The sequence below is a fragment of the Maylandia zebra genome, linkage group LG12 (assembly GCF_041146795.1).
Source record: "Maylandia zebra isolate NMK-2024a linkage group LG12, Mzebra_GT3a, whole genome shotgun sequence".
NCBI lineage: Eukaryota > Metazoa > Chordata > Actinopteri > Cichliformes > Cichlidae > Maylandia > Maylandia zebra.
The window spans coordinates 28,758,709-28,780,070 of NC_135178.1; the positions used below are offsets into that span (position 1 = coordinate 28,758,709).

At 39.8% G+C, this 21,362-nt stretch overlaps 2 protein-coding genes across 7 annotated transcripts in view; both read left to right on the plus strand.

Annotated features, from left to right (window-relative positions):
- Positions 1–7,994, plus strand: part of LOC101480759 (rho guanine nucleotide exchange factor 28) — a 45,320-nt gene extending 37,326 nt beyond the window's left edge. For all 6 annotated transcript variants that reach the window (XM_076891010.1, XM_024804393.2, XM_024804392.2 and 3 more), the window contains 5 exons: positions 25–129; positions 3,242–3,406; positions 4,066–4,317; positions 4,505–4,883; positions 6,924–7,994. In XM_076891010.1, coding sequence (XP_076747125.1) covers positions 25–129; positions 3,242–3,406; positions 4,066–4,317; positions 4,505–4,883; positions 6,924–7,114 — 1,092 coding nt within the window. In that variant the 3' untranslated portion in view covers positions 7,115–7,994. The remainder of the gene's footprint in view (positions 1–24; positions 130–3,241; positions 3,407–4,065; positions 4,318–4,504; positions 4,884–6,923) is intronic.
- A 148-nt stretch (positions 7,995–8,142) lies between these two features.
- Positions 8,143–20,216, plus strand: osmr (oncostatin M receptor). The gene is made up of 17 exons (XM_004546995.4): positions 8,143–8,272; positions 8,458–8,609; positions 8,838–8,988; positions 10,549–10,821; positions 10,916–11,045; positions 11,557–11,705; positions 13,543–13,676; positions 13,774–13,915; positions 14,677–14,762; positions 14,890–15,097; positions 16,294–16,476; positions 16,563–16,664; positions 17,855–18,010; positions 18,221–18,373; positions 18,510–18,591; positions 18,693–18,777; positions 19,618–20,216. Exons 1-17 carry the CDS (start codon positions 8,191–8,193, stop codon positions 20,023–20,025), a joined length of 2,676 nt encoding a protein of 891 aa, XP_004547052.2. The 5' UTR covers positions 8,143–8,190; the 3' UTR covers positions 20,026–20,216.
- The last annotated feature ends 1,146 nt before the right edge of the window (positions 20,217–21,362 follow it).

A 21,362-nucleotide genomic window follows, 5' to 3' on the forward strand; every position in this document is an offset into this window, starting at 1 on the left:
TTAGTTGTCTCCTTATGTTTGCAGGCAGCTGTGACCCTCCAGGACAGCTGCTATGAAGTCCACCAGCTCCTTCTTCAGGAGGGAGAAGGACCTCAGCTCCGAACCCTCGCCTCCCTTCAAAGCAGCCTGGTATCAGTCACATCATACCCACTGAAAGCATTTTCTCAATGTAAAACCTTACACGTTTTGAGGAAGCTGAGATTTTAGAGTTACAGTGGGGCAAAAAAGTATTTAGTCAGCCACCGATTGTGCAAGTTCCCCCACCTAAAATGATGACAGAGGTCAGTAATTTGCACTAGAGATGGCACGATACCACTTTTTTATGTCCGATACCGATACCGATATCATAAATTTGGATATCTGCCGATACCGATATGAATCCGATATAGTGTTTTTTAATCAACAAAACTGTTTTTTAAAATATCTTGCTGCATTTTGCAAGTCTGCAAGTTCATACTCAAGTTTAAAACAACAACTACACTAAAGCTATTCTGTTATACCTGTATACAAAAAAAATATTTCATAGTTCAGCAATACTGATCAATCTAATAAACTTAGACCTACACCATCCTCCCTATTCTGGTATTTTAAAGAGTACTTAGCATAAATATTAAGCAACCTAACTAATAGGGTTCCAACTCCCAGCAACAACAAAAATAAATAAATAAAAAATAGGGAACCACCCCTCACGCTCCACCTCATGATGCTTAATCGACGTAATCAACCTTAATTTGATGCAGTGTGAAAAAAAATGCACAGAAATCAATTATTTTTCAAGAAATATTAAATAGATTCAACATCTTTCTTCAACAAAATTGCAGACTGCACAGATGGTACCTTCCCAAAGGAAAAAGTACTATAGCTTACTAGGGTATATATATTAGACTTAATAGTTACTATATACAGTAATTGACTTCTATTCATTTTACATCAAATTAAAACTTTGGGTGTCAGATAATTATTTATTAAAAGCTAGACATTTTAAATGAGAATAAGAAAGAAAAGTATGTCTTTGTGCCCCCTTTTCCCTGTTAATGCCCTATCGGCCCCCCTGGCTAAACTTTGCTAGATCCGCCCCTGCACAGTTACCAGCCGTCAGCTACATAGAAAAAGATCCTGGTGTAGAAAGTAATATTAAATAAATTCTAACAACAGCTTATCAAGCTTAAACGTGCTGCTGTTGTTCAGCCGCTGGTTTCCTCTTTCTGGTGCAAAATGGACCAAAAACAAACAAGAGAGACGGACTCGCGACAGAAAAGCCGATCAGCTGATCGTTAAGCAGTTTCACGATTGAAGTAGCAGCCGGAGAGCGAGAGGCAGTCGCTCGTTAAGCTTAACGTGGGAATGCTTTACAAACATTCAGAGATGGACTTACACACTTGCTTTACTTCTCTCGGGGATAACTTTGTCGGAGATGAAATGCCAGGTTGCTAGCGAAGCTCCACATGCTATCCAGACCACCGACAGGTCCCGCATGCCACAGCCGCTCTATCACGTGATGCATACTGCTCCGACGTGCTAACGTCGTTCTGAGGCGAGTTACGGCGTGTTGCAAGTTTTGTGAGGTGCTTTCGTGATATTTAATGGATCGGATTACATTTTTTATTTTTCTCCGATATCCGATCCAGTAATTTAGGTCAGTATCGGACCGATACCGATACGTAATATCGGATCGGTCCATCTCTAATTTGCACCAGAGGTACACTTCAACTGTGAGAGACAGAATGTGGAAAAAAAATCCATGAATCCACATGGTAGGATTTGTAAAGAATTTATTCGTAAATCAGGGTGGAAAATAAGTATTTGGTCAATAACAAAAATACAACTCAATACTTTGTAACATAACCTTTGTTGGCAATAACAGAGGTCAAACGTTTACTATAGGTCTTTACCAGGTTTGCACACACAGTAGCTGGTATTTTGGCCCATTCCTCCATGCAGATCTTCTCGAGAGCAGTGATGTTTTGGGGCTGTCGCCGAGCAACATGGACTTTCAACTCCCGCCACAGATTTTCTATGGGGTTGAGGTCTGGAGACTGGCTAGGCCACTCCAGGACTTTCAAATGCTTCTTACGGAGCCACTCCTTTGTTGCCCGGGCGGTGTGTTTTGGATCATTGTCATGTTGGAAGACCCAGCCTCGTTTCATCTTCAAAGTTCTCACTGATGGAAGGAGGTTTTGGCTCAAAATCTCACGATACATGGCCCCATTCATTCTGTCCTTAACACGGATCAGTCGTCCTGTCCCCTTGGCAGAAAAACAGCCCCATAGCATGATGTTTCCACCCCCATGCTTCACAGTAGGTATGGTGTTCTTGGGATGCAACTCAGTATTCTTCTTCCTCCAAACACGACGAGTTGAGTTTATACCAAAAAGTTCTACTTTGGTTTCATCTGACCACATGACATTCTCCCAATCCTCTGCTGTATCATCCATGTGCTCTCTGGCAAACTTCAGACGGGCCTGGACATGCACTGGCTTCAGCAGCGGAACACGTCTGGCACTGCGGGATTTGATTCCCTGCCGTTGTAGTGTGTTACTGATGGTGACCTTTGTTACTTTGGTCCCAGCTCTCTGCAGGTCATTCACCAGGTCCCCCCGTGTGGTTCTGGGATCTTTGCTCACCATTCTCATGATCATTTTGACCCCACGGGATGAGATCTTGCGTGGAGCCCCAGATCCAGGGAGATTATCAGTGGTCTTGTATGTCTCCCATTTTCTGATGATTGCTCCCACAGTTGATTTTTTCACACCAAGCTGCTTGCCTATTGTAGATTCACTCTTCCCAGTCTGGTGCAGGTCTACAATACTTTTCCTGGTGTCCTTCGAAAGCTCTTTGGTCTTGGCCATGGCGGAGTTTGGAGTCTGACTGTTTGAGGCTGTGGACAGGTGTCTTTTATACAGATGATGAGTTCAAACAGGTGCCATTCATACAGGTAACGAGTGGGGGACAGAAAAGCTTCTTACAGAAGACGTTACAGGTCTGTGAGAGCCAGAGATTTTCCTTGTTTGAGGTGACCAAATACTTATTTTCCACCCTAATTTACGAATAAATTCTTTACAAATCCTACCATGTGGATTCATGGATTTTTTTTTCACATTCTGTCTCTCACAGTTGAAGTGTACCTCTGGTGCAAATTACTGACCTCTGTCATCATTTTAAGTGGGGGAACTTGCACAATCGGTGGCTGACTAAATACTTTTTTGCCCCACTGTATGTCAACACATATATTGTTGTCCAGGAGCAGGAGAAGCAGAGGAGTGTTGAGAAGAAAAAAGAGGAAGTGGAAAAGAAGGGTTTAGAGAGGAAGAAAGAAGAGGTGGATGAGGTGCAGAAACTCCAGGTGAAGCTGAAACAAGAGCAACAACGTTGGGACAAAGAATGTCTGGCCAGAGAGAAACAACAGGTTAGCTTCATGCTCGTGTTCTTTAAAAGTGATTTTATGTTTCTCAGTCACTTGTCTTTCTGGTCTCTCTGTCTTTGTTTCATAATAGTTTGGTCTGGCACAAAAAAGCTCGGTTTAGTTATGAGTCTACGCCAATGACTGCAGAAAACAGTCATTGGTCTACGCCCATTTCTTTGATCTTTACCAGGTTATAAATAGATCACATTTAATTAAAGCAAACAAAAGCAAACTGCAGTGCTAGATGAGACACTAGACTCTTGATAAATAAAATACATTTGACATTTTCTATAATTACTTCAAATTTCAGTAACAAAAACCGGAAACATGTCATATACGATCAAAATGTGTGACCTGTGAATTTCTTTTTCAAGATAAGATATTTTTAAACATGTGTTGTAACCTCATTTTCATAGCTGCATGTGCATCTGCCATTTTCTATTATCTTATTCAATTTCCTGTGCTGCTGTTGCCATGGTTATATTTTACTAAGTGCTAATATGGAACAGGTCAAAAAGGCTGTTACCTGCTTTCAAAACCTCAACTTAAAACCCAAGTTGTGGTTAAAGTGCTTAAGTTTCAAATATAGTATTAATCTTTAGACCTAAGCAATGTATGAAGTCTGTTACAACAGTAGAATAATAAGCCTTGCATGCTTACAGAGTGAACAGGAGACTTTGCTGGAGCAGCGGGAGCAGCAGTGTCTTCTGGAAGCTGAGCGGCTGCGCTGTGAGCGTGAGGAGCTGGAGGCCCAGCTGCTGGAGTACCAGCAAAATCTGGACAGACTGAGGGAGGGTCAGAGGAGTGTAGAGAGGGAGAAGGAGAAGATCGAAGCGCAACAGAGACTGCTCCAGAGCTGGAGACATAGCCGCCAGAGCAGCCTGCCTGTTATGATTCCACTGGGTGAATACAAGGTAATTCAGGAAGCGGGAGATGATACAAGAAAGTGCATTAATGCAGGGGATAAAAGTACAGAAAGATTCAAGTAACAAAATAGATAAATACATAAATAAATGAAAACAAAACTAGGAACGATAGAAAAAATAAAGCCAAAAGAATTTGTCACCTCTCCTTCTATTTCATGTCATTTTGATGTCCTAGGGGTCTACCCACAGCCGCTCAGGGAGCCTGGATGGCAACTGTTCAGTGTACAAGAATGAGGCAGCTTTGCTCACCTCACTCCAACAGAACCACCTCCACCAGCCCACCAACAACAACCAGCACCAGCATCCTCTCTCCATGCCAAGAAAAAACCACGAAGACCCCCTGCACAGTTCCACCTATTCGACCAACCTCGGCCTCAGTGCCAGCCTCTACAACAGCCTCAACACCCTGCTGAGCCAGACACACAGCAAACAGCCGCTGGATGGCATGACATACCCGAGCTACGGTAACAGTCATGACTGTCCTCAGGCCCTGAATGACTCCATCCACCCCTTTGGCAGCAGGATCACTACACACTCACAGGAGACCAACACTTGTAAGACTACTTACTATATATAAAGCATGGTAGAAAGTGCATGTCTTTTTAAATGAGTATTGTACATATTGTGCTTTTTCCAGCCCTCATAAACAACATCTTTGTCTTGACAGTTGAAAGTGATTCTTTTGACTTCCTGCAGTGGGTGTCTGGACCCACACAGGAATGTGGACACACACTGAACCCTGATCTGTGGCACTGTATGTGTCTCATTTGACATTGCCTTGCTCTGTAGCTCTATTAAACCTCATGTTCCTGCGAGGTGCTGTGATATTATTAACCCATCCATTTCTCTGCTTATTTCAATCAGAACTCTTGAATTCCTAAGTCTGTGTCTTTAGATACAGAGAAGCTCCGCTGCTGGATGATGCTGTGGCCTTATTAAAAAGCAGAGACCCCAAAACTAAATCTGAGCCCTGGCTAAATGAAACAACTCATGCCTGTCAGATGTGAATGCCAAAAAGCTGAAGGAAAGTGGGGGGAAAAGGACATGCCTAAAAGCTGCTTTTGACACAGTGAATTATAGTATTTTAAATATTGATTCTCACATTTCTCAAAGAACGTTTTGTGTTAGAACTTGATTTCAGATCTTCCTCTGCTCCTTTGTCTTGTGGGGTTCCGCAGGGCTCGATACTTTAGAAAGCAGAAAATTGCTTTCAATTGTTATGCAGATGATACTCAGATTTATGTGCCCCTAAAACAAAAGGATGTCTACTCCATACAACATGCGACCGTGGCTCAGGGGATTGGGAAGCTCATCTGTAACCCGAAGGTTGCTGGTTCGATCCCTCTGCTCTCTCTGTCCTGGTCGTTGTGTCCTCGGGCAAGACACTTTACCCTACCGCCTACTGGTGTTGGCCAGAAGGGCAGATGGCGCGATATGGCAGCCTCGCTTCTGTCATTCTGCCCCAGGGCAGCTGTGGCTACAACTGTAGCTGCCTCCACCAGTCTGGAGTGAATGAATAGTGGAATTGTAAAGCGCTTTGGGTGCCTAGAAAAGCGCTATATAAATGCAATCCATTATTGTCATACAAACAGCTAAGTGCTTTGAGGAATCAAATGAGTAGATGGCGCTAAACTTCCTAAATTTTAACGAGAATAAGACAGAAGTTGTGTTTGGGCCTTGTATCACTGGTCGGCCTTTTCCTATCGACATAAGCCCGCTGGCACAGTACATAAAGCCCGCTGGCACAGCCTGGGGTTTTAGGATGGACAATCAGATCAGTGCACTGGGATAATCCAGCTTCTTTTAGCTGAAACAGCTGGTTAAAATGAAAAACATTCTGTCAAAAGATCACTTTGAAACAGTAATCCATGGCTTCATTATGTTTGTGTCCTCTCTGTCCCCTCTTAAGCTGGTGCAAAATGCCCCAGCACGACTTTTAACTGAAACACGAAGAGAGAGCATATTACTCCTGCTTTATCCTCACTGCACTGGCTGCAGACCCATTTTAGAGTACATTTTAATATATATATATATTTTTTGTTGTTTTTAAGTGCTTAAATGGCCTTCCCCCAGCTGACCTCTCTGAGCTGCTGCACTTGCACTCCCCTTCCCGGTCACTCAGATCAGCTCACCAACTGCTCTTGGATGTCCGAGGACACGGCAGCTGCTCATGGGGGCAAGGCTTTTGTTGTAGCAGATCCCAACTTGTAGAGTTGGGAGCTGGAGTAGATGGGCCTCCTCAATCTGAATATTTAAATCTGCTCTTAGGTTCCCTGACTAACTTGTTTTGCCAAACAAAGCACCTCTTTTGTTGGGCATTTGACCCAGTTTGAGATTTTTATTTGATTTAATTTTGTTTAAATTTTTATTTTATTTTATTTTATTTTATTTTATTTCTACTGTTTTTACTGATGTGTCATGTTGATGTCCTTATTTTGTTTAGTAATTTTTATATACATATATATTTTTCCTTTTTTTTGTATTCTTTAAATTGTATAAATAATACAAAACCACTGACCAAAACTTTGGTGTTTCTAAAGGGCTTTATAAATAAAGTTGGCTTGACTTGACACTTTGTGTTGTTCTTCTTTCAGCAAACTTCAGACCAGTGGTGGACAAACAATCCCCGGATCTGTGGAGGTCAGAGGTCACAGGGCATAGACTTTATGAGGACGGCTTCTCTTCCTCTCACTCTCTTAACCCTCTCCTCCCCCCTCAGGCGTACCTCTCTCTCGAGGGGCAGAATAGGGATGAGGGAGTTGAGGAGAACATTGTTTACCTCTAAAGGTCCATGAGAGAAAAATAAACAATATAGGCCACCAGTTGTATACTGAACAAACAGTAATATGTCTGTTGCTTAAATGTGTGTGTGTGCATATATGTCCATGTAAATATGATGGATTTATGTTCATCTTTTAAAATCGGAGTACAGTATGTGCCTTTATCATTGTATGTTGTGAACTTTAACCATTCTCCTCCTGTGTGATCAAACCATTGTGCCTTTTCACAAACAAGCTCTTTGTAAATCAGCTTTTATATTTGTACTTCTCGTGTTTTCACTTCTACCACAAATCTTTTAAGTATCTGTGCACTTGGTTTGATGACAAAGGTACCTTTGTGCTACAAACCTTTTGACTTCAAATACAAGAAAGTCAGGACAGATTAAAATTGATGTAATTTACGTCTTGAGCACTTAAAATGAAATAAGAATATATGAGAAGCCAATCAACCCCTTTTTTAAACTATATATAGATTATTTCTCCAAGTGATCTTTAATGATATTTATAAGGGATTGTGGGCCTCTACGAGAAATAAAAATAGACCTATATTGTGTATAAATATGAAATACATGTATAGTTTTTCGGAGCGGCTACCTATGCACAATATGTTGAATTGTTTTCTCACTTAAGTGCCAAAAATATATTGCTGTCTGATGCTGTAGTGTCTGTGAAGAGAGGGTGTATTTTTTTCCCCTGTTCCTTGAAATTTCAGATAATTTATTGCTTAAAAATTGCTTCATGCACTGTCAACGTTTATAAGATTTTGTTTGAAAATTTGACTTGTAATCTTCATAATCAGAACTGTGTTATCATATTGTGTGTGTGTATATATATATGTAATATATATGTATATATATATATATATATATATATAAAACTGTTGTGGCAAACATCTGTTTTTGGTGCATTCTTACTTATGTGAAAAACGGCACAGCACCATTGGTTTAACATTTAAACACTCCTCTCTTGACTTCCGATTATACATTACGCAACACTCGCACTTCTACTCATACTAACACTTGCTGCTGACTTATTAGGCTTTCAGTTGGCGTGCTCAGTGAAAAACGGTTCACATGAGAGGATGATAAATGTCAGGAAATCCTTTTTCAGCCTTTTCGGGTTGTATCTGATATTTTCGAACACTGAATGTTGCTTTGACGATGGTAAGTTGGGTTCGTTTATGTTCTTTCTGATCATTTTAAAGTTCTCTCAATATGTCATCTTGATGTGTGCTCAATCACAGGTAAAGAAATTCCGGAAAGTTGATTCTGTTCATTGTCTAAACAGGACCAACATTCTGGGACCCTGAATGTGTAACTTTACATCCTTCTGTTCTGTCATACGCCAGGCTGTTATCTGCCAAAACCAAACATCACTCTGAAAGCTATTAATGACAAGCAGACCCTTGTGGTGAGCTGGTTGGTAAAACACAGCAGTTTTGTGGGTGACATTTATGAGATCGAGCTCAGCCGCACTGAACAGCACACCGTTATTTACACTGTGAGTATTGAGAGGTGTGTTTTCTGTTTTTAATGCTGTTTAAAAGTCATAGAATACAGTCAGAATGTTACATATAAAAGATAATTTGTATTTTTTCTGCCAGGTCATCACAGAGAAAGACAGAATCTTTTTTTTTTCCATTACCACCACATTTAATTGATTCTGTAATCCTGCTTTTAAGACCTACCAGTGTTATTATGAACAATTATTTCCTGTTTTTTAACCTAGAAAAATGTGAGCGTATCACCTGGAGTTTCGGCCAAATACACATGGACATGGATCTCTGATCTGCCTCTGGAGTGTGTTGATCACTCTGTCAGAATGCGATACTATAATCAGTCTGACCAGAGTCCTTGGAGCAACTGGATAACCAACTCTGGTGAGATGTTATGCTGATCATTAAATGTCAGCCTACGTGTTTTACTGATGAGGTTAAAAAGCAGCAGTTGTCGTTTTCTTAGGAATGAAACGTTTCTCAACATCTGTCTCTTTCAACATATATCTTACGCGTACAATGCAAATATGTACATGGTTGGGAAATAAGGCGTTGTCTGCAACACTTTTTTTTTTTTTTTAGTTTACTACCTATAAGGGAAGTAAAGTAAAAAAAAAAAAATGTAATAAAAATTAAACTTTTTAAAAATGTTATAGATTCTGTGGGTCATCAGTCTGGACTCAAGGCAGGGTTGTTGTTTTTTTGTAATAGCCAAGCGAGTCCAACAGCGAGTCTGTTTGGCATTGTCTTGTTGAAATAAGTGAGGCTTTCACTGAAAAAGACATTTCATAGATGCATTTATTACGTATTTATCTTTTAGAATGTTGGTTATCTACAATTAATCAGGCAAAATGTTTACATTTTGCCTACAGGGTTTACATGAGCTATTATATATATTATTTAAACTGCATTTTGTTGCCTTGTACTTGTGACATGTGCAATGACAATAAAGTTGAATTCTATTCTATTCTACTGTATTATACAGCAATTTTTTAATATAATTTCCCGTTTTCAATGACTCAAAAGGAATCGGGCACATTTACTACTGGACACAATTTTAAATATATAGATTTTTGTTAATTCTTGGATGAAAATTATTTTGAGTCAATGACAGCCTGAAGTTTAGAAACCATCACATCACCAAGTGCTGTATGTTCTCCCTCCCACTGTTTACTGCAGTTTGTTGCTTGTTTTTCTGTCTCTGTGACATCCTGTGTCATAAAACTGCTTCTTCCAGCAATCATATCATGTAACACTTACAGTCGTGTCCATGTCATAACATTGCCTTTACCAGGTGTGACAGAATACTTTACTGCGTAAAAACATATTTTTCCTCTTTTCTTTTGTGTTGCTTATCCTTGTGGTCAGACATGTTTGACAGAATACTTTGAGTCAAAAGGTGTTTATTTCTTCTCCTTGGACTCTTTTCTTGGGGGGAGGGGTTGTTAAGTTATGTAAATTCTAATCGATTTCATCTTTCATCTAAACAACCATTCTTCCGTTTCTTGGAATCTGTATAGTCCTCAGGTACGACGTCACTCATGAAGTTAAAAGAAATTGCCCATGCCGTATTGCACTAATCCAACCCGATATCATTAAGGATGGTGAATGAACGACACACTAATGACAAATCAGATGGCCTCTCTCCTCAATAAGCTGGAGGATGCAATGTTCATCATTTCCAAAAAAGAAAACAAAAGTCTGAAAGCTTTGATTGGTCAGACTACAGAACAGTTTGCCACGCAGCCTTAATCCACCTTAATGACCTTGGGTGCAAAGAAAGCAGAGGCATTTCTGAATCCCCTTTGTTTTTTGTGTCTCTGTCAGTGCAACAATACAATTTTTGTTCCCCTTTTAAGAACCCTAGAACATACCAAGGGATTATGCATGAAATTCTGAACAGCTCTTCATCAGACTGCACTGTAACTTTACTTTGTCTTGCAGGATTCAAAGCAAACGATAAGATCCACATTTTCCCCTCCAGCCGTGTGCTGAGGCAGGGCAGCAGTGCCATGTTCTGCTGTATTCCCCCAACAGGGGTGAACGTTAAAAGAATGACCTTCAGGAACGAGGAATACCGTCTTTTGAGCATTGGAGGCGGAGTAAAAGCTATCACTGTAAACAACCTCACTATCCCAAAAGGAATAATTAAGCATTTGTTACTGACCTGCGATGATGCAACAGGCAAAAGTTTTCCTGTCTTGAACTATATCAGTTGTAAGTTTGAATCTTTCTTTTTTTGTATTCTTTATTAATTTAATGCAGAACTTGTACATGTATAACTGTATATGTATATGTGTGTATATTGTAGTTCCACCCCAGAAACCCAGAAACCTCAGCTGTGTAACCTTTGACATGGTATCTGTCAGCTGCACCTGGGATTCACCCAGAAAGCGACTCCTGCATGATCGCAACGTGCAAATTTACACTCTCCACATAGAGTAAGCACATGAAGTACACACCTTATATTGTAACACAATGTAAGGCATAGATGGCAGTGATTTTCATAATATTGGACTGATTCAGTGCTGTGGAAAGGTTTTGAGCCACCAGCCATATTTTTATATTTTGTTTCAAAGGAGCGACACTTATTGAGAAATTTTGAGGTTTTCTGAATGTCTTATAAGGTTTTTCTGGCATATATGAGCATGTCGTGCAGTGTGTTCCCAACAAATTTGAGGAAACTGGAAAACTGGAGTACAAAAAAAGAAACAGCAGCCCCCCACCCCCACCCCCCCAAACCAAAGTATCTACAGCAGATAGCTCAAAGTCACGTCTCCCTGAAAGATGAATCATGGGAAAATTCATCAGTACAAATTTCATAGGACACAAAAGATTTATTAAGCCTAATATAAAGTAATCAAACCATAAATATTATTTCACAAAAGTGTAAGCTGATGTGCTGGATGTGTTTGACGTCTTTTCCAATTCTATTGTTTATTAAAAACACAGAAACTCAGACAAGGCTCCCTTCACCTGTGAGCAGTCATCATGTACTTTTCCAGCTGTGCCACACCTGCAAAATTATAACATCAGTGTGTGGGTGAAGGACAAGCTAGGAGAGGAGATGGAACGTTATAGCTTCAACATCTCTGACAGAGGTCAGGGGTCATCTTTGTGTATACAACATATTCTCAGTTATGTTTTTGAAGGCATAAAGACACGTACATGTCAATTTAAACTGCTCTGTGGTTGATGCTTTCACAATTTACCTACACTGTGTAGTGAAATCAGCGTCAGTGTTGTTTTTGTACTGTTTGAATGTTTACTGCACAACCAGAAAATACACTGATATAAGATACAGTGGGGCAAAAAAAGTATTTAGTCAGCCACCGATTGTGCAAGTTCCCCCACTTAAAATGATGACAGAGGTCAGTAATTTGCACCAGAGGTACACTTCAACTGTGAGAGACAGAATGTGAAAAAAAAAATCCATGAATCCACATGGTAGGATTTGTAAAGAATTTATTCGTAAATCAGGGTGGAAAATAAGTATTTGGTCACCTCAAACAAGGAAAATCTCTGGCTCTCACAGACCTGTAACGTCTTCTGTAAGAAGCTTTTCTGTCCCCCACTCGTTACCTGTATGAATGGCACCTGTTTGAACTCATCATCTGTATAAAAGACACCTGTCCACAGCCTCAAACAGTCAGACTCCAAACTCCGCCATGGCCAAGACCAAAGAGCTTTCGAAGGACACCAGGAAAAGTATTGTAGACCTGCACCAGACTGGGAAGAGTGAATCTACAATAGGCAAGCAGCTTGGTGTGAAAAAATCAACTGTGGGAGCAATCATCAGAAAATGGAAGACATACAAGACCACTGATAATCTCCCTCGATCTGGGGCTCCACGCAAGATCTCATCCCGTGGGGTCAAAATGATCATGAGAACGGTGAGCAAAGATCCCAGAACCACACGGGGGGACCTGGTGAATGACCTGCAGAGAGCTGGGACCAAAGTAACAAAGGTCACCATCAGTAACACACTACAACGGCAGGGAATCAAATCCCGCAGTGCCAGACGTGTTCCGCTGCTGAAGCCAGTGCATGTCCAGGCCCGTCTGAAGTTTGCCAGAGAGCACATGGATGATACAGCAGAGGATTGGGAGAATGTCATGTGGTCAGATGAAACCAAAGTAGAACTTTTTGGTATAAACTCAACTCGTCGTGTTTGGAGGAAGAAGAATACTGAGTTGCATCCCAAGAACACCATACCTACTGTGAAGCATGGGGGTGGAAACATCATGCTATGGGTCTGTTTTTCTGCCAAGGGGACAGGACGACTGATCCGTGTTAAGGACAGAATGAATGGGGCCATGTATCGTGAGATTTTGAGCCAAAACCTCCTTCCATCAGTGAGAACTTTGAAGATGAAACGAGGCTGGGTCTTCCAACATGACAATGATCCAAAACACACCGCCCGGGCAACAAAGGAGTGGCTCCGTAAGAAGCATTTGAAAGTCCTGGAGTGGCCTAGCCAGTCTCCAGACCTCAACCCCATAGAAAATCTGTGGCGGGAGTTGAAAGTCCGTGTTGCTCGGCGACAGCCCCAAAACATCACTGCTCTCGAGAAGATCTGCATGGAGGAATGGGCCAAAATACCAGCTACTGTGTGTGCAAACCTGGTAAAGACCTATAGTAAACGTTTGACCTCTGTTATTGCCAACAAAGGTTATGTTACAAAGTATTGAGTTGTATTTTTGTTATTGACCAAATACTTATTTTCCACCCTGATTTACAAATACATTCTTTACAAATCCTACCATGTGGATTCATGGATTTTTTTTTTCCACATTCTGTCTCTCACAGTTGAAGTGTACCTCTGATGCAAATTACTGACCTCTGTCGTCATTTTAGGTGGGGGAACTTGCACAATCGGTGGCTGACTAAATACTTTTTTGCCCCACTGTACATGGTTCGTGTGTGTGTTGCCATTAGTGTTTCCTGTTGTGAAGTCGCTGAGAGTGAACCGCGGGGTGACAGACGCCACAGTGTCCTGGAGCATGCAGGAAAGCTTGACTCGTATGAACCTTATCTGTCAGGTTGCTACAGTCCCACTCGGCACCGTGGAGGTGAATTCATTTAAGTTAACAATAATAATCATCAAACTGTTGAGTGTAGATTTGACATTTTAGTGCATGTTTTTTTCCCCATTTACTTCTGTAACAGCTGAGGTGCAACAACATTATGAGCAGTTTCTGCGACACAAAACTGGAGCACCTGGTTCCCAACACGAAGTACAATGTCAGAGTACGCTGCACTGTCAATGGACGACTGTGGGGAGAAGGGGCAGAAGAAACCTTCATAACAGGTAAATATAAATATAATTAGAAAAAATGTTGTTTTACAAATATCATATCGTGTTCAAGTCCAGATTTAATAAAGTGTGAGAAAGACTAAAATTATTGAAGGGCAAAAATTAATTTTCAGTGTTTAGCTTTTATCTGCAAAATGATGCTGCATGAAGGAGCAATTATTGCATACAAACATATTTTTCTTTTCTCTTGTGTTGCTTATCCTTGTGATGGGTTTGTTCATTTGAAAAGAGACTTAAATGCAACATTTGTGTTTGCAGTTGTTTTTCTTAACATGATCTTCACATGAAAAGTCATCAGTGCACAACGATTTATTAAGCCAGTTATAGAGTAATCAAACTACAAGTATTACTTCACAAAAGAGCAAGCTGACACTTTGCTGGATGTGTTTGAGGTCTCTTCCAATTCTCTTGTTTGTTAAAATTACAAATACTTGAAAATATCAGTAAAGTAAAAAGCAAGAGCTTAGCAACAAACTCCCAAAGAACTTTCATTCTTTCATTTTCTTTCATTCCCCATGTACTATCAGGCTTTGATACAACACTTTTCTTTTCTTACTGACCACTCAAAGCCACATTTCACCATATATTTTAATCTACATGCTGTAAGTACTTTATCTACTGTGGCCAATTTAGAATCACCAACTAACCTAACAAGTCTTGGTCTTGGCTTGCTTTGGTACATACAACAAACAAACAAAGTGCTCTAGTTCAATGATCTGCTGCCTGTTATGCTCTAAACAAGTCATTTTCCTCAGATCCACTGGTGTCCTTGGATTTATGGAGAAGAATACAGCCGCTGTCTAACTCGCGCACTCGTCAAGTTACTCTGATGTGGAAGCCAGTAAGTCATTTTTCTGTGCCCTTTAAGCACAAATACTTGGTGGAATAGTACTCTGGTTTTAGAGAATATACAGTATGTCACCGTTACCTTGAACATCCTTCACCCTTAATTACTAATTTATTCTCAGCGTATTGCTGGCACAGCAGCCACAATAAACATACAAGAGTACACGGTTCAGTGGTCACAGGAAGGCCAAACAGAGTCGAAGAACAGCAGCGTGGGCCAGGCAGTGGTGTCCATTGGCCCAGGAAAGTGTGACTTCACTGTCCAGGCTGTCCTCCCCTCTGGCACCTCCATCCCCGCCAACATCACCATCCCACCAGCAGAGCACAAAGGTGAACAGCTTCTCTACACCCAGAGTCTCTTAAATTTAAATGCTTACTTAGACATTTAACTGTTTTTTTTTCCTTTGATAAAACAAAGGGTTACAAAAGGGTTAAAAGGGACTTTTTAAAAAACGTTTAAGACTGATTATAACAATTTCAAGTAGTCCAGCCTAGAAATGTAAATGTATTAACAACAAATATCTCTGTTGTTTGTTTCCTTGAATTAAAAAATGAAAAAAGTGAAACAACGAGTGTCACTAGAGATTAATAACAAGTATGATTCAATGCAGAGAGGTCTATTAACACATAGTGAGTGAGGAAGAAACACCCAGTGCATCATGGGAATCCCCCAGCAGTGTACGCCTATTGCAGCATAACTAAGGGAGGATTCAGGGTCATCTGGTCCAGCCCTAACTATATGCTTTAGCAAAAAGGAAAGTTTTAAGCCTAATCTTGAAAGTAGAGATAGTGTCTGTCTCCTGAATCCAAACTGGAAGCTGGTTCCACAGAAGAGGGGCCTGAAAACTGAAGGCTCTCCCTCCCATTCTACTTTTAAATACTCTAGGAACAACAAGTAGGCCTGCAGTGCGAGAGCGAAGTGCTCTTATAGGGTGATAATGGTACTACAAGGTCATTAAGATAAGATGGGGCCAGATTATTTAAGACCTTGTATGTGAGGAGCAGAAGAATTCAATTCTGGATTTAACAGGGAGCCAATGAAGGGAAGCCAAAACAGGAGAAATATGCTCTCTCTTTCTAGTAACCTGTTAGTACTCTTGCTGCAGCATTTTGGATTAACTTAAGGCTTTTTAGGGAGTTTTTAGGACATCCTGATAATAATGAATTACTGTAGTCCAGCCTAGAAATAATAAGTGCATGAACTAGTTTTTCAGCATCACTCTGAGACAGGATGCTCTAATTTTGGCGCTATTGCACAAATGGAAGAAAGCAGTCATACAGTTGTTTAATGTGCACATTGAAGAACATATCCTGGTCAAAGACAACTCCAAAATTCCTCACAGTGTTACTGCCATCAAGAGTAAGCATCTGGTTAGATACTGCATTTCTAAGATTTTTATGGCAGAGTACAATAACTCAAGTTTTATTAGAATTTAGAAGCAGAAAAACACTTTGCATTTTCAAATCTACTCAGCCAGGGTCTAAAGTCCTGAGTTATTTTGCTTTGTTTTGGACTTTTCCCCCAGAAAATCTCCCAGTACAGAAGCGTTTAGACAGTACCAGCGAGGGTGGTTTCAATCTGACATGGGAAGATCAGAGCACTGCCACCTGTGGCTATGTTGTGGAGTGGTGCGTGCTGGGAAATGCAGTGCCTTGCACTCTGCAGTGGAAAGTGCCAGAGGGAAATAATGCATTGTTATTACATGCTAGTAAGTTTTATTGTTGTTTTCATTCAGCAATTAATGTAAATACATTTACTCTTGTTTAGCATTCACTGTCATATTTTTATTTTTAGGTGAATTCCAAGCAGGTTACAGGTATACATTTTATATTTATGGATGCACGGACAATGGATATGGACTACTGGAGATACAGACTGGTTACTCACAGGAATTCAGTGAGTTTTGTTATTGCATGTGTGTGTGTGTGTGTGTGTGTTGTATTCATTTATTATGTATAGAAGAGACATTTGAGGCTGAGCGTATTCTAATGTCATAATTCTTCTTACAAAGTGCAGTTAAGATTGACTCTCATGTGATTATACTCTTTGTCTGTTCTGGTAGGTTCCCAAGTTTGTCAGAAATACCATAATTTTTTTTTAATTAATTTTTGACTCTGCATAGCACCAAAGTAGATTTTAAAATTAAATATATGATTGAAGTGCAGACCTTCAGCTTTAATTAAAGGGGTTTAACAAAAGTATTTAGTATATACCTCAAGTATTCAACCTGAATTATACAATGTTCCCTGTTTTCTGAAACTGAAAAACAAACAGTTCCAGGGCCATGAGGCCTGTTTCCTCATTATTCCACGACAAATTAAGTAGATAAAAGATGTGGAGTTTAAACAGAACCAGTTTTTCTTGACTTGTAGGTTTTCTGACAATCTCGGCTGCTTCAATTGCTTATTGTGATCCAAGAATGATACCATGATATTGAGACTGGGACATCATGTCATCTTTAGCTTTTTACCTTGTTCTTCTTTTAAGTCTCTGGTCTCTAGCACAGAATAGGATGGTGAGAAAACTTCTATCATAGTTTGGATCTGGAGTGTGCAGTTGAAAGTAAACGTTTTTATACACTGTAAAAAAAATATTTTTTTTAAACTGTAAAAAAACAAAACATGAAACTTTTTTTTTAACAGAGGTTGCTTTTAATGGTAAAATTCAATGTGTTTACAAAACACAGAAAAAAGCAATAATCCTTAAAAAATTAATACAGAGTAGTCCTTTATTTTAAAATGGTACATTGTACTGTACGTTTACCATTTTTACAGAGTAGTAGTTAAAATTTTGACACAGGATATCCTATCTTTGACTAATAGGGGCACCCTGTAAACAAGATAGTCTTTCCTGTTTTGCAGTTCTGATATGCAGAGTGGAGTAATTACTGTGATGCAATCATCTGAAGAGCTACATGTTTAAATAACAAAATACCATATTAGTATAGGTATTTTATAGAAGTTGAGGTTTTGAACTCCGGGGAAACTTTGTTTTGAGAAACTGCATTGTTGCTTTGACACCAGCTAAGCTGCAAATGTTTTAATTAGTTCGGCCTTCCTTCCTCATTACTATCTCCTGTTTCTCAGATTCTGTTCAGCGCCCAAGTCTGGTTGAACCTGTTCAGAGTACTTCCTCTTCTGTGACACTGGAGTGGCATTACAATGAAGATGATCCAGCTCAGCCAGCATTCATCATGGGGTACCTGGTTACAGTGCAGGAAGTAGGATCTGTTTTGCTGCCAGGTCAGGTTGCGAGAGAGTGTGGAGGAATAAACCAGCAATGTTGATCTTCTTCATCTTAATCTCAGTCTGTGGACGTGTTCTAATTATTTACATGATTGAATTTATTTCATATTTCTGGGCAGTGTCAGATAAACCTGATTTGCGTTAAACTTAGTCAGGATGGTGCCCAGCACAATTATTTAATCTGTGTATCATCCTGTGTACATCTAGATGGGTCCAATGTCTCAGTTGCAGAGCCCCATGTGAAGTTTGTGACCATAGAGAGTCTGAAGGAGAACACAGAGTATACTTGCTCTGTGAGTGCTCTCACTAAAGAGGGGCCTGGGCTACCAGCCAGCATTACCTTCAGAACCAAAAGTAACTGTGAGTTTTAAAACACGCAGGGGGATCCCAGAGATACCGCTACTGAACTGTATTCTTTCCTGGGAGAACCTTTGATAGAAGATGTCAACTTCCAGTGCATGAAGTAATTAATTTCAACTTCTTTTTCCTCCTGTAGACTCTTCTCTCATAATCAAGGTACTGACTCCCATCTTTTTACTCATGGGCTTCACTGTTCTCCTGTGGTCCCAAGTGAAAATGTGAGTAAGGTCATCTTTCAATAGAGACCTAAAGATAGAATCCTGAAGATGATGATATAAACCATTTTGAACTCTTTAAAAAAAGAAACTATCTGTTTCAGTGTGAGGAGCAGGCTGAAGGAGATATTTATTTACCCTGTGGATATGAACATTAAAACTCCAGAGTTCGAAAGCTTCCTGCATGAGGTATGAGCTAATCACTGAGAGAGCAAAAAAAAAAAAAAAAAAAAATGCACAAAGAGGAAATATCCAGCCTAGGAAGGAATGATATCTATTTCTGACACAAGATTCTAGCTGCTCAGCAGTCCTAGGTCTTTGTCATATTTTTGTTTCATCATAAACCAAATGTTTTTCCACTGATGGACTGCAGGCAAGCCAGTTCAGCCAGCTGATTCTCCCACTACAAAGCCATGTTGTTATAATGACTGCAGTATGCAGTTTAGCATTGTCTTGCTGAAATATGTAAGGCCTCCTCTGAGAAAGATGTCTGAATGGGTGACAGTGTTGCACCAAAACGTGTAGATCAATTGCATAGACACCTATTCCCCCCTAATACCATCAGAGATGCAGGGTTACGAACTGAGTGCAGATAACAAACCGAACGGTCCTTCTCCTCTTTAGGTCCACAGAAGACGACAGCATTTCTGTGTTGTCTTCACGTTTGGCTTGTTCTTTGCATGGTAGAACTGTAACCTGTCAAAGATTTCTGGAAGTCTTCCAGTGCCCTTGCAGTGATTTGCAGGAATGAATCATGCCTGTTTTAAGTCAATTTCACCTGAGGGCCCAAAATTTAAAGCCATCCAATAAGATAATAATCAAAGTTTTCATTAGTTGTCCAAACATTATAAACAGATTGGTGAATCTCTGCCTATCTTTACTTCTGAGAAACACTGCCTCTCTCAGATGCTTTGAGACATGCTGCTACCATCAGTCTAAACCTTTGATTCCCCGCCCCCGCCTAACTAGGTTTGTGTTTATATTTGGATTTGTGCCTGTCACTTAAGTTATCATATCTTCTTTGCACAGACTGATCAGTGGCTGCAGTCTCAGAAGCCAGAGGAGTGCATCAGCTGTGACATCCAGATTTTGAATGGCAGACCCTCTCTAAATGAAATAACCGCACTGAGAGATTCTGAGCTTATGAATGAACCATGCTCTCCTAGTTTGCAGTCCTCGCTTTCATCTTCATCACCTTCTTGCATGCTGCTCGAAGCAAATTACTGTCCACAGTTAGCTACTCTGCCCTGGGACAGACCAGCCTCTCAGCAAGTCACAAGCCTGATGAACAGGAGTTACTTATACACTTTGAAGGAGGGTTACTCTGAACCACCTAACGTTGTATTCAGTGAAACCAAATCAAGCTTTGAAGCTTCTGACTGCCCCCTTGAATCATGCGGTGTCATATATGGTTATATCGCCAATGATTCTTTATAAATACTGAGTCAAGTCTGACTCAGTATTTCTTCCTGCCCCATACCGTAAATACATAATTTGTTTATTAGACATATTGTGAATCAGCTATCCTGTATTCATGCTAAACTGTAAATTGCAGAAGTGGTTTTGTTTAAAAATGATATTATATGGGTGTTATCATAACAAAGAATTAGTAGTGCACAAAACTCAAATCAGATTGTCTAAAGTTTGATGTGAGAAGAGAAACAAAAACTCAGGATTTTGCTCAACTGTGAAGGAACTGGAGATGTTATCTACAGGATGTAAGTGCTGCAACAGATAAGGTAGATGAGCAGGCTTAGATGTTTGCATATTTTCTGAGCATGACTTTTTAACATAGCTTGTGATGCAGAAGGTGCTGATAGTGGTGTAGTTGTTAATGGGATGTAGGTATAATGCTTGAAGTGCCGTGCTATATGAATCCATAGTTAAAAACGCGACTCGTGTAGCATTGCTATTAGCTCATTTGGTTCAGCAGGTGACTCATGTGTCCTTTGAAATGAAAACATGAATAAAGTGCTTTTCTATATAAATGTAAGAACATTATTAGAGGTATTAGTTTAGGAATTTTTAACACTGCCATCTTTTCGCCTTTTCTCCATATCCTTTTAGACATCCCAGCCCTGTCTGATTCTGTGGCATGCATGCTCACATTCACACTAGATTAACTTGGCTCAACTTGTTTTCTTTTCAGAATCCTATTAAATGGCTTTCTTTTTATTTTCAAGCATTATTAAAATATCCGTTTTCTTTCTTTTGTCATGAAGGTTGAATTTAAAAAAAAAGGAAAATTAGAGGAAATGTTTAGTCATCATTTCTCTGGAATTTCTCGATCAGTGACTCATAATTGGAATTTTACACTTCAGCTCAGGTCTACTTGTTGTAACAGGTTGTTCAGCAAATTCTCACCTAAGTTTACATGCATTGTGTTCTATACAGTTATTATGCAGTTAGCACACCGGGTACAGCTCATAATCTAATTTAATACAAAGTAGATTCAGGTTGTGTTCTATCGTCTTGCACATTTACATTTTACAGTTGAAATTAGTGGGGTTTTTTTTTTAGCTCAGTTATTTCTAAGCCTTCTAGGAAACTGAGTGAAGTCTATAGCATTTCAGACTCCAGTTATGATTCTATTTTCACACCTTTTGATAACATGTTGATTTATAAACTGTTACAATTTGTTTTTGACCAATAGTTGAAAGTACTAAGTATTTGTACTCATATTAGTTTTAGTAACTAACACAAAGTTGCAAAAATGCCCTTCTGACAGGTTGTTCAAATAATACCTTGTATAAGGCAGAACTCACACATTCACC

Bases quoted from the DNA above. Each gene is read 5' to 3' on its own strand.
- osmr (XM_004546995.4), top strand. From the start codon at position 8,191: ATGATAAATGTCAGGAAATCCTTTTTCAGCCTTTTCGGGTTGTATCTG. The intron at 16,477-16,562 runs GTAAGTTTTATT...TTTTATTTTTAG, and splicing joins TGCATTGTTATTACATGCTA to GTGAATTCCAAGCAGGTTAC. The intron at 18,592-18,692 runs GTGAGTAAGGTC...TATCTGTTTCAG, and splicing joins CTGTGGTCCCAAGTGAAAAT to TGTGAGGAGCAGGCTGAAGG.